Source organism: Mesoplodon bidens (genome assembly GCF_964165515.1).
Source record: "Mesoplodon bidens genome assembly, chromosome: 5".
Classification (NCBI taxonomy): Eukaryota; Metazoa; Chordata; class Mammalia; order Artiodactyla; family Ziphiidae; genus Mesoplodon; species Mesoplodon bidens.
Genome location: NC_138161.1, coordinates 42,284,810 through 42,298,767, shown reverse-complemented (window position 1 = coordinate 42,298,767; position 13,958 = coordinate 42,284,810). Strand labels below are relative to the sequence as shown.

General features: G+C 34.2%; 1 protein-coding gene across 2 annotated transcripts in view; it reads right to left on the bottom strand.

Annotated features, from left to right (window-relative positions):
* Positions 1 to 13,958, bottom strand: part of EPHA3 (EPH receptor A3) — a gene marked incomplete at both ends in the record, with an annotated part of 372,586 nt that overhangs the window by 268,756 nt on the left and 89,872 nt on the right. For both annotated transcript variants that reach the window (XM_081236000.1, XM_081236001.1), the window contains one exon: positions 8,357 to 9,017. In XM_081236000.1, the coding sequence (XP_081092126.1) occupies positions 8,357 to 9,017 (661 nt within the window). The remainder of the gene's footprint in view (positions 1 to 8,356; positions 9,018 to 13,958) is intronic.

The following is a 13,958-nucleotide window of genomic DNA, read 5'->3' as shown; positions in this document are numbered from 1 at the left end:
CACATATATACAATGGAACATTATTCAGCCATAAAAATAAACGAAATTGTGTTATTTGTAGTGAGTTGGATGGACCTAGAGTCTGTCATACAGAGTGAAGTAAGTCAGAAAGAGAAAAACAAATACCGTATCCTAACACACATATATGGAATCAAAAAAAAAAAGTAAAAGGTCATGAAGAACCTAGGGGCAGGATGGGAATAAAGATGCAGACCTACTAGAGAATGGACTTGAGGACACGGGGAGGGGGAAGGGTAAGCTGCGACAAAGTGAGAGAGTGGCATGGACATATATACACTACCAAATGTAAAATAGATAGCTAGTGGGAAGCAGCCATATAGCACAGGGAGCTCAGGTCGGTGCTTTATGACCACCTAGAGGGGTGGGATAGGGAGGGTGGGAGGGAGGCGCAAGAGGGAAGGGATTTGGGGATATATGTATATGTATCGCTGATTCACTTTGTTATAAAGCAGAAACTAACACAGCATTGTAAAGCAATTATACTCCAATAAAGATGTTAAAAAAAAGATGGAAAATGAAAGCTAACAACAGCAACAAAAAGAATAGTGGAAATATCACCTATGATTGAACAGACTAGAGGTTTAATGGAACTAAAAATGATGTCCCCTCAGAAAAGAAAACTCCTGTTTGGAAGAAGGTGGACAACCAATTAATGAATAATGAATATATGTATATTCATTAAAGACAGTTGCTCTCCCTCAAGGTATCTCTAAGTTCTAATGTTTAAGTTAGAAGAGAGACTGTTGAATTGGTGAGTCTGTCATATGTAAGTGTTTTAACACAGATTTAAACAAGAGAGCAAGGAAGGTTATACAATCCAATGATACCAATGTACGAGAATAATGATGTTGTTCAAATACTATTACCCAGTGCTGGATACTCTGCAATGGGCTATGTATACATTCGCTGGCAATTCTAAACGGTAGATATTGTTGCTCCCCTTTTGTGGATAAGGAAACTGGGGCTCAAATTGTTTATCCACACAACATTTCTGGGACTCTTAAGCCCAAGCACTTGTCAGTGACAAGAGTCTTTGGCTAAATGAACAATTAGATGCAAACTGAATGTTGAGGACAAACTTGAGGAAGTTTTCTGAATCATGTTAATAATACCATAATTTATTATATAAATTGGTGAGAAGATGTAAAAACTTGAATTAATTAAAGGTTTTATAGCTATTATAAAGCTGTCATAACGTATCTGTTTTATTTGAAAGTTATTTACTTACTGACATATATATATATATATATTTTTTTTTTTTACCGGTACGCGGGCCTCTCACTGTTGTGGCCTCTCCTGTTGTGGAGCACAGGCTCCGGACGCGCAGGCTCAGCGGCCATGGCTCACGGACCGGGGCACGAACCCGAGTCCCCTGCATTGGCAGGCGGACTCTCAAGCACTGCGCCACCAGGGAAGCCCTGACATATTTTTCATTCAAATAAATTCTTTGGTCTGAAAAGTCATGGGTTGCAACAGTTAAAGGCAAAGTGGGAATGGAGTGCTGTCATTTTAAATTCAGGGAAAATGAATAAAATTTTTACAGATCAAGGTAAGAAGCCTGATAATCTCAGTGCAGTCATTACAGGATGAATAAATGCCTTAAGTACTAAGTGTGTAAAATTAAGGGATAAAGTTATTTTAGCATCTTCATAAGTAGTTAGATCCTTGCTTTATTATAGGTATGAAACTAGTGGAAATTGATTTTTGCAAGCCAGAAAAATAATAGTCATCATAAATTCACAAAAGAGAAAAAGGATTCTCTTGGCTACCATATAAAGTATTGTTATTACTTTTCATAATCCATTTATTACTGTAATGATAGTTCAGATGATTCCAGTCTTAGTGTGTTGCAATTGTATGTGACCTAATAGTCAAATGCATTCATTTAAAATTAGATAAGATATACATCTTTATGTGCAAGATATTCTTAAGAACCTAGTGGATTCAAAAATATATAATGAGAGGTATGTTCTCTCCAGAACTTACATTCCAAGAATGCATAGTTGGCATAGAAATCTCCCAATAATTATTAATCTAGTATGTATCAAATTGAAAACTTCATCAATTACACTCTGCTAGGTCGTAGACACAATGTCCTTTAAAGAGACATGATGTAGTTCTTCCCCTCAAGAAACTTCCAGTCTGAAAACAACTGTAAAGAAATGCTTCTGAATTCATTAAAACATATGAACACCTCGTACTTCTAGAAGATGTGCAGAGACTAAGTAGGTGATAAGAAACATCTAAGGTTTTCAATTTTCTCTACCTCCTCTGTCAGAGCAAGCAGAATCTTTAAATCATTGTTATTGAAGGCTTGACCGCTTCTTTAAGAGACTTTCTGAACAGACAGAGCAATGGGTAAAGAGTAAGAGTTGGTAGGTGAAAAAAACATAATTACAGATAACCATCAAGAAATCTAGATGTCGACATATGTCACATCAAACACACTTTTCTACTCAGTTGCTAATGTACAAGGACAAGGAATAAAGTTAGCATTCCACAATGAACACACACAGATAAAACACAGAGCAACAGATTCTTCAGTGACATTAATAAGGTATTTGGTACATTAAGCTAAACAAAGTTTGTAGGAGGAAGGAATATTTATAGTAACTGCCTGGTATCTGCCTGAAATGTAATTAATTGACTATATAAAAAGCCATTAGCATTCTCATTTCTTCTCTCCAAACTAAATTAAAACAGATAACATAATTCATTAGCTAGGATTACACACACACACACACACACACACACACACACACATATCACAAAGTTCCCTTTGCATTAACGTGAAATTTCCCCACACCTCCAATCTTAAAAAGTGAAAAGTGTTATGCTGAGATGTAAGAAGGATTTCCCACGTGAAATGAACCAAGTAAATCTTGATTGTCAATGACTGAAAGCAATTAGCAGATGATTAAGTCTCATAATTTTAATTTTTCAATGTTATCTGGTTAAAAAGAGGTTTACTGACATCCTATAATAACAACTCAACCTGTAATTTGACCATACTCTCAACATTCAGTAAGTTTGCCCAAATCTCAGGAGCATGGCCCAAATAAGGTTTAAGCCACACACACAGTAAGTTAAAAGAGATACCATGAGAGATAACTTATTTAAAGAAAGGCCATATTTTAAAATTATATATTAGAGAAATTGCTACAACCAAGTTGATGCATGACTTCTTACTTTCCTTACTAATGTTTATATTACCTCTTAGTTTAAGTTTGTGTGGTTACTTTTATGTGCATTTCTATTTTACCAAATTCGTTATAATAAATACTCTCTACCCTCCTGTAGGTGCTTTTTCCTGTATTTCCAGTTTACTTGATATGCAATTCCTAAATGATGCTTTACTTACTAACATTTCTTTCACCATTCCCTTATTTCCTCTCTCTAACCAGTCCTTGAAAGACAGAGATGCATCATCTTCTACTCTTACTTTTCCCCATCCTCTCTAGCAAAGAAACAGATTAGCAACATAAAGCATCTTACTGCAGAAAATTTTATTTTCCTGTCATTCATCTCCTCGCATGCAAATACTTCCTCCCTCAACACACTCATAACTTATTTTTAAGTTTAAACTATTGACTTAGCTCTGTTTAATAATTCACTTAAAAACATATGTTCTATTGGAGGCAGAGACCAAAACATTTTAAAATACACACACACACACACACACATTTTTGAACTATAAACCAAATTAGTTTGCAGTGATAATGTTCATCTTTTTCTTTCTAGTGCGCTCAGCAGAATTTGGCACATAGTAGAGGCTCAATAAATGTTTAATAATTGAACAAATGGTCAAAGCATAACTTTACTACTTTTTCTCATTTCAGGAAAAGTGGACTGGTGTTAAACTTTGCATCAAATACAAGAGAAGTATAACGACATGGTTAAAATTCTGGTCCTGTATAAAGATAACTTTGGTTTTATTTATAGTTCTGAAATTGATGGATGAGTTTTTTGACTACAGAATATTTTTACCAATATATTTTTCCTATCAAACAGAGATTGTCTCATTTCCATCATTTAGTTCGCTGAACTTTAACTATCCGAAATATCCATGTAGAGTGAACTATTTAAGAAATTTAGATCCTTTATAAGGCCGTCCTATGGAACAAGCTCAAAATGCAAAACTTTAATGGGACTTCTACACATTATGAGACTTTTGAGATAATGATTTAATAAACAAATTATAAACTGCACCTTCTGGAATGCATAAGCTGGGTAAGTTAGTTAGCCCTTTCTCCCTACCCCAAAAGTTGCTAAGCACAATAGTGATGAGTCCAAAACTCTCAATGCAGAGACTTCTCGTTATTAATAAACAATTTCCACTATTAATTTTGAAATACTCAAAATTAATCTCTCCTTCCCCTACCCTGCCAAGGCAGTCTGTACCCGGTAGAAGATTTATTGGTCTGTCTTGCAATAAAATTATTCATTTATTTATCTGTCTTTCATACTGGATTGTGAGCTCTTAGAAGGGAGATACACTGACTTACTCATCTATGTTTCTCCAGTGTCTGGTACATTATTACATAGAGTTTACAGATGGTTACAGATATTGAATTAAATTTGGTAGACTTTTTGGCATATTTAAGATGTTTTTCAATCCACATATCCAAATTTTGTTAGACATCACCTGGGCTAAGCTTAGTCTTCCCATGACATTTTGGCTAGTAATTCTTCTTTCTTAAAAACCTAGAAACAGAAAGATGTGATAAATAAACTGAAACAGATGAACCTTATAGTGACAGATTCTTGGTTAACTTTGTGCTAATTCTCTATGGTCCTACTCATCCTTCAATACACAGTACTCTAACTCCAGTAGAATCTATGTACCTGTGGGGTTTCCTGGTCTCTTCCACCACTGGACTGAATCACAGGGAAGAAGTGTGGGTTGAGGTTACAACTGCAACCTTTAGAATCAGACTGCCTGGTTTCAGATTGCAACTTCAGCACTCACTAAGGGACCTAAGGCAAGATATTTAACCTATCAAAGCTTTTTTTTCTCATTTTAAAAATGGAGATAATAATAAGGAGGTACTTATAGGTTATTTTGAAGGATAAATGAGATAAATCATGGACATAACTTAGCAAATCAGTACAGTGTCTGGCATCCAATAAGTGCTTAATGAATATTTTTAAAAATCTCTGAATTCTTACTATACTTCTCAGAATGAAGTAGATGCTCCTTAAATATTTGTTGAAACAAAGTGAATGGGTCTTGTTTTCCTCTGTTTTAGGGAACTGTAAGCCTATGGTTGCTGATCATTGTGTTATAAAATTATCCTGAGGTGTTTAAAATCTGGCTCTATGTGTATGTCAAGGTATTGTTCCATCCTTTTGTAAAACGAAACAAAACAAAACAAAAATGAACTCATGAAATACAGGAAATCTATTTAGTTATCTTTTTCACCTGTATCTTTTCTAAGTATTACCATTCCTTTTGTGTGCCTAAATTGAAGTACTGCTGATAAAACAATGACTTGTGAGAGTCATAAGCTATTCTGACTAGTCCACAAGTTTATTAAAAACCAGCCAAGTTTTTAAAATTAAAAAAGGAAAGCATAACAAACACCATCACCACCACTGACAACAACAGCAAAATTACAAGCCTCAAGCCATGATGGCCTACTTTATTACAGATACCAGGCCAGAATTAATTGGTTGAGTATTGGATTTTTAAGTCATAGTAGACTGTGCACTAACCTGACCTATTAAAAGAAATATTTGTTAAAATAAAGTTGGTTTAGACTAGGTACTACATGTAAATTAGCATGAAATAGAATACCTTGACACATTGTCTAATAATCTGAGTACACAAAGGATTTTTTTACTTATTATGAAAAGAGAGGAAGCCAAAATTCACCTGGCAACATCAGCAAATGTCAAGATATAACCATAAGAACAAGCTGCATCTTTAAGTTACATCACTGAAAAGTCAGTCCCAATCATATCCCATTTCATGTGTTATCTCTAATTCTACTATAATTATTTTTATTGGTGTACCTTCAAGATTTTTTCTTAGAATAAAAAATTCTATGCTACTTATGCATACATATCTCTTATTCTGCAACCAGTATTTTTAAATGTTGAAAAAGACTGTGATAATATAGCATCACTATATCAAGGAGGTGCTATTGATGTCCTTCAATATAATAAACTATAAGACTCAAGGATGTAAAAATTTGACATAAATATTATCTCCAGGAGTAATTTTGACATAGGGTATCACTGAGTAGCATAATAGTTACTTTAAAGAAGTGGTTCAGTAAATTAAAATGAGGTTAAAAAAATAGAAGCAATTATGAATCTATTGTGAACTTTCTGAATACAACTTAATGTGACTCTCTTTTTTAAAATTCTTCTACTAAAGTTTGTCCTCAAGACAGCTTGTAATATAGGCTAATTATATGTATGTTTTATTATTTTTTTATTATTTATTTATTTTTTGCGGTACACAGGCCTCTCACTGTTGTGGTCTCTCCCGTTGTGGAGCACAGGCTCCAGACGCTCAGGCTCAGTGGCCATGGCTCACGGGCCTAGCCACTTGGTGGCATGTGGGATCTTCCCGGACCGGGGCATGAACCCATGTCCCCTGCATCGGCAGGCGGACTCTCAACCACTGCGCCACCAGGGAAACCCTGTTTTATTTATTTTTATTAACATTTTTATGATTCTATTTACTTACTGATACTTATTTTTCTATTTCTTGTAACTTTGAATGAAATATAAAGTATCATATAAAAATTATTTAAAACCCAAACATCCAAACAATGATAGGTTTCTTGCTCAGTGGGATATTTTATGAGATAGCTCAACATATATTGATATATATTGTTGAGACAGGGACACACTATTCCTTTCTTGGTGTGGACATCAGAGACTGCATCAGTAGAAACCAAACTGGAGGGAATGGACAATTTTTCAACTCTTCCTGATCTAGGCCTTTATTATTTTATTTAAAATAAATCACACAAGTATATCACAAACAATACCATAGTGATAAAATATAATTCAAAGTGGAATATAAAGGCTATTGAGACTTCTCGCCACTCATGTATATACATAAGCAAGTAGTAGCTAGTATGTTGTTTCAATTTTAGAATTTTCAAAGCCATACTTAGTAACAGTATTCTGATGGCTCTTGCCAAGGATCTAAATAACACAGAGAAATATCAGACTAGAGTACCATTTGCTGTCATTAAAAAGAAATTCTATAAACTACCCATAGTCAAAAGCAAAATGCTATATTCTGTTCAGATTCTTAGAAAGGTCAATTTATGTATAACGTAGATTCATTTCTTCCACATGGACTTGAGTCCTACTGAATGGCCACAAGTAGAATATCAAACTCAATTCTTTTGACAGAGTTCAACAGCAAATAAAGGTATTAAAACAGACTAGATTTCAAAGACTAGTTACTTAAGTTCTCCTGTGTATTTATACATTTAAAAATTTAATAATAATTTCACCGTGTTCTTAAACACAAAACCTTGCCTAATGCTAAATAACAAATTTTGGGATTAAGTGGAACTTATCATCTGATATAATCTTCTATGGAAAAGATTATCTTTTAATTGATTTTACTTCAAGTGTAAAGAGATTTTTTAAAAAAATCAACTTGATAACACAGTTCAGGTTCTCTGATTCTATATAAAGGATCAAATAATGCATTCCCACCTAAGATGTGGTATATATATATATATATATATATATATATATATATATATATATATACACGTATATATATCCTCCTGAGCAGCCAAAAGGGCCAAATCATGAAGCAAAATTTAAAAATTTTTACATTACTCCTCTATACATTAAACACTGAAGGACCAAACCTGGATTTTTAAATAAAATAATTTTTATTAAACACTAATGATATGTTAGTAAACCCGTATTTTAAGCACAGGTGTCACTGAAGAAAATACTATACTTTATAACAATGAATTACCTATTGCTATGAGAGTGATGAGCACAAACATAAATAGTCAATGCAGGATCTAATTCTGTTAGACTCAGATTAGCTGAGTGCGAATTATATTTCTTCCCTCTACATAAAAGAGACAGAGACTTTTTTTCTTTCATTTCGTCTAGTGGGGTGTAGTCTAGCACAACATAATCAAACATGCTAATATTTCTACATCAAATTATGAATCATCACATCAAGTGGGATGGATAAATTTAGTCTATAAATAGACTCTGTTCAGTTTGAGGCATGTTTTGCTGCCAAGTGAGTTCAGGTTTGGTTCATTTCTTTCAATTACTCTACCATAAGTTCACAGGTAAGAAATACCACTGCAGGGAAAATAGAGAAGACTCTTACCTTGGCACATAAAACCTCTTTCTTCATAGCCAGCATTGCATGAGCACTTGCCAATGGGTACAAGCCATTCACCTTCTGTACTACAGTACATCCTGGGAGGATCTTCTTCCTTAGAATTGTTAACACAAGAACCTCTAACTTCCACCAGGGATTGGGAATCCATGGGTACTGTGTCTGGAAACATAGCCAGATTCTTCACTGTAAACGGACACTTTTTGAAGTACACTCTCACAGACACTAAGGCAACACAAGCACCAACGTCTTGAAAAGCCAAATAAAATCCCTTTTTGTTGACAGGACCTACTTCTCTAACCTCGGTGTTGAGTTTAAGAATACGGTCCCCAAGATCCATTTGTGTGAAACTTTCATCAGCTGCAATGGTGTCAATCTTTGTAAACTGATGTTCTCGGAATTTGACCCCATGATCATCATCAGACTCCATGTAGTATAGGTTGAAAGTCTCCTTGCAAGTTCCCAAAACCAATGGAATGCTATTGCAGTCCCGGAGAGTGAACTTGAGCTCCACATAGATCTTCTGAGCTGAGTTCCTGGGGACCCAGTTTGTCCTCAGCCAATTATTTTGACTATGATCCATGACATTGCACACCTGGTAAGTCCTGATGGGTGTGTAATGTTCATCAACACCGCTGATCTCTTCCCACTTGAAGAATCAAAGAAGAAAAAAAGAGAGGCAGAATTAATGAGTTAAGCATGATGAATAATAGTGCATACAAGATGAGGGTGTCAATGGAATCACAAGAAATATAAAATAAATGAGCAGAAACTGCTTCAAAAAGTTTCAAGACTTTTTAGAACAGTGAAGCAGTGCTGTCTTTGATCCTTAGATAGGTTTTGAGAAGTTTTTAAGTTAGCAACACATTGTTTGTGTTACTTATGATTCTACAACTATTATACCATCTGTTTCTATTACTCCTGTGTCTACGCTTTCTTTATACCATGTCCAGGTTAGCCTATATTGCTACCAGTAAAATACATATTTTTCCATGTCATACTAGAGTTCTAATCTTCTATGGCTCCCCATTACTTATGCAATAACTCCACACTCTTTAGTTTGGTATTTGTGTTTTTCCAAAAACTGGTCCCAACCTATATTTAATTTTTTCTAAAAGTTTGAATTGAGATTAGTGAATTATATGTTTCACTTATGCACATACTATGTTCTTGTCAATGTGAACATTTTTTACTGTTTTCAAAAGAAGTATTGTATCTTCTTTTTTTATGCTATAAAAAAAAGAGAGCACTGGTCTGTGCTCTTTTCTCCTTGATGTTTCCCATAACCCTGCCATGCTTAAGAAACTTTCTGCTTTATATAATATTTATTAAATACCTTTTTAATAAATTTAATTCATGATACATACTTAGATTAGTTTAATTTTGTTTCATATGCATTTGTTAGATTTTAGACCTCTTCATATCCTCTATAATATGCAGCACACAACTTCACCTTTTGGGAGATGCATAAAAATTATTTTTTTCTTTTAATATATGTAGGAATAACTCAAGGAAATAATGAATATAAAGTTCTTAGAGAATATATTTTAATTGTGTAAATAAATAAATAAATGAAATCCTTCTGAAGCCCATTAGAAATGGGTTCCTAAGTTTTCCTCCATTAAGAGAGTTACTTATTTTCATAAGGAGTAAGTTTTAAATACTTTTAAACTAAATCAATGGCATTTAAAGTGTATTAACATTTTTTTTCTATTTATTAAAAACACATAGGAATGCCAATCCACAACTTCTAGTCACAAAATGAGATAAAATGTTATTTTTTGAAATTGATGGTAACCAAAAGCAAAGAAATATGGCATTTATTTGGCCTTTGAACCTCATTAGAGGAGAAAATAATTATTTACTTTAGGGTGTTTGAATATCAAAAGCAATTTGTGGACCCCACCATTGTGAGAAACACAGTTTTAGAACTCCTTATTCCCCTTAGCTCTCCTACCAATCTAAGAGCAAAACAAAAGCAAATAATTAAACAGCAGTTATTTTAATAACTATGATCATTCAGGGTCTGGAATATGAGAGGCACTCATTTTCTGGAGGCAAAATTGGCTAGTCTTCATTGTCAAGCCCAAAATCCAACAAAGGAACAAATTTTGATTATTTTAGAAAACCCTAGTTCTAACATACAAGATATATCTATATCTTAATATAAGAAAATATTCATACTGTATTTTTAATAATAACCAATATATCATTTTCAAACATCCACTCTATAAATGTATTATACGGAGAGCTTTAAAGAAGAAAAGTACACATGAGATTCTCAATTCTGAGGATTTTACACTTAGGTGCCTATAATGATAAAGTCACATTCAAAACAAAATTAATGTATAACTTTAATATCAGAAAAATTAAACAGAGTGAACTGAGTTGGAGCTCTGAAAAACTGTGATGTTAAAAAGTTAGTATTATGTTGCATCTTCTCTATTCCCATTACATTGGTTCTACAATGGCATCGTAAAGCACAGAGCTAACAAAATCTTCAGAGAATAAATGTTTTCTGTGGGCATTTTATAGAACATTAAATCATGGACATCATTATTAAAAAATTAACCAACTGACTTAAAAATTTTTAGTTCAAGATTTCCTTATCAGAATAGATATGAGATTGTACTTCGACTGATGAATCAGTTGCAAGTTTCTCCTGCTATGGACAGCATTTTACTAGACATCAAACAGAAATGACACTATGTAACGATTTTCATAAGTCAATGTAAAATATGATTTTAATTATGGAGATCTCACTGTATTTAATATTTTCCTCTCAACGCTAATTGGCAAGCTATCACAAGTCCTTGAATGCAGAGGTACAAATTGCAAGAAGATAATGCAAACAGCACCAGCATGCTTTGCACATGAAAAGGTTGCAGAGAGCAACTGTCACTTCATTAATTTGTCATGAAGACCATATTGCCTGTAAGCGATGGTGGCTTGCCATCTCAGACCACTTGCAAGAAACAACAGACTAGCATTTGCTGAGGACTAGACAGTGGAAATAAAATTCCTAAAGGAGCATTTTTGTAACAGCAACGCAACAACAGGAATCATTAATTAAAGTTGCTGTTGTAATACTTACATTTTATAAATTTAAAGAATACTCATATTTACCCTATCTTCCTATTCCAAGGACTAATGGATATGTTCATAAATTATTAGAGATAACATACTGTCATAGTCCTTGCGCCAAGGCCAACATGGACAATGAAATGGGCAACAAAGAATTGGTGCCATATAGAATTGGGAGGTACAAAACATCTATCTCTTCATTTTTCTAATCCTTAAAAAAAAATCTGTTCAAGGGGTGTGAAGCAGTAACATTGTCTTCAGCAGAAGGGGACACAGAACTAGTAAGAACTCAAATTCTTTCTAAAGCTCAAATTCCCCAAAATCAATAATTCTGGTATTTAGCGTGGTTCCCAGATTCTTACTATAAGCTTTTATCATTAGACCACAGAGACCAGAGCTGAATTTCTTGCTTTTTTTTTTTCTTTTTCCAGATCATACAACTATAAGAAAACCACATGTCCAGATCTCTTTTCCCTAGAAGGGTCATTCTGAAATCTATTCCCCGTAGCATAAGCACAGTGAGCCTCCTTATCATCAAAATACAATGTAAGATATAAAGGAGAATCAATTTATATTTACTAGATAGAACAGCTCCTCGTCACTGAGTCAAACATGTATTTTGAGGGAAAACATACTTTTAACAATTAATCGGCATTTAACCTAACAACTCTCATTTTGATAAACCTCAATTATAGTAACTAAAGATTTATATTCATTGTTGATATTAATTACTCTTAGATACATTTTTAGCTACTTGCCAATAGGGATTAAGGAGGAAAATGTGTATATTTTCTTTAAGAGAGGGAGAACCTGCATTACATTTAGTGCATTGGCTAACATAAAGAAATACTAAGAAAGTGAGAAAAATAACTTTATGATTTACCTTATAAGGTTTAAACCAGTTTCTTAGAAATTTTCAGATGATACTAAAAAGAAAATGATAACCAATATTCTTAGGTTTGCAATATTATTTGTAATTCAGTGGTTAATAAGAAGCACATAGCTCTGTACTTCACAAAGTGCTAATGATGACTAATCTTGTGCTCACTAATTATAAGTGATATTAAATTGGTTCATGTTATTCTTTCTCCACTCATGTTTTTACTCCTATGTTTCTTTCTCTTTGCACACATCATAGCTATTTCAAAATGCAGTGTTCATCCTAGAAATATTTGGACATTTACCATGCATCAGCATTTTAAGTGTGGCAATACATAATCACTTACAGGAAGGATGTTACTGTCAAGTGTCAGGCACAGATATATCTACAAAAATCATTATATTTCCATTTATTCATAAATAGTTTTTCTTAGCCCACAGGTCTCAAAAGTACACACACACACACACACACACACATTTGTAATAGTATCACGTTAAAAGGTAGAGTAAAATAAAACTGTCGAGACAAATAAAAAATAGAATTTTGGGGTTTTGGGAGTTTTGTTGCAGTTGATGATGATTTGGGGTCAAATTAGAGGAATACATTTGTAACCAGAGGACTGAGGAGAGAGAAGATGGGGATATGATATTGGAAATCTAGCATCAGTAACAAGAGGCAGTCCAGAGTCTAAAGATAAAAAGGCGTAGAAGGTACATGCCTCAGATGGTATGTCTAGTAATCTTAATAATAATGACTACTATCCATTCTCCCACCCACCTTTAACTCCTAAGTATTTAGCATAAATGTGATAATGGTATTAGAAGTGTCTAGTGGAAAATAGAGAGGACAATGCTCTAGTCTGGGTAAAGTATACTGAAAAGAGCTGGAAAACTAGGAAACTAGTGAAAAGTCCAGAGCTTATTATTGAGGAAAGCCAACACAGGATTTCGGAGAGTGAGAGAAAGAGTTAGGACCAGGAAAGTGTATGATCTCTGTTCAGATATTAGGTACATTCTGGTACATTCTGTAGTTAGAACAAGACACAGGCTATTCAAGGAAGTGTCTTCTGAAAGCTTGAGCATGTGGGGGTTCTTGGGACCCCATCAGCCCCTACCTTGGATTCTCTGTCTTTACCCAGCACCTCATACTCACAAAGCTTCCATGTTCAGTCTTAGTACTTCTCAGTTCCTAAAACCCCTAGACGGAGACAATAACTAGGGCATCCTCAGCTTCACCATTTCTAGGGGCTTTAATTTTAGTTATTCTCCTCCCAGCTGGGATTGATTTAGTGGTACTGTATTGAGATCTCAGGGCTGTTGCCACATCTTTGCACCTGTGGACAAATATCCCATATTCCTGAGTACAGTCTGTCTAATTTCCTTACCTCAAAGGTTCTTATTTTTGGCTAAGCATTAGCCAGGGAGCTTTTTTAACATACTGCTTCATAGGTGCCTATTCAAGCTATTTCTTTTTACACTGCCTAGGTGATTAGAATGTGCCTAGGTGATTCCCTAAGGTTGGGAACCAATGTTCTATGTCCCTTGGCCAACTTTTGACCTCAACTTGACCTGAGAGCATACTCCACTATCAGCTTGCAAGACTTCTGAATCTCCCCAGAAACTATGC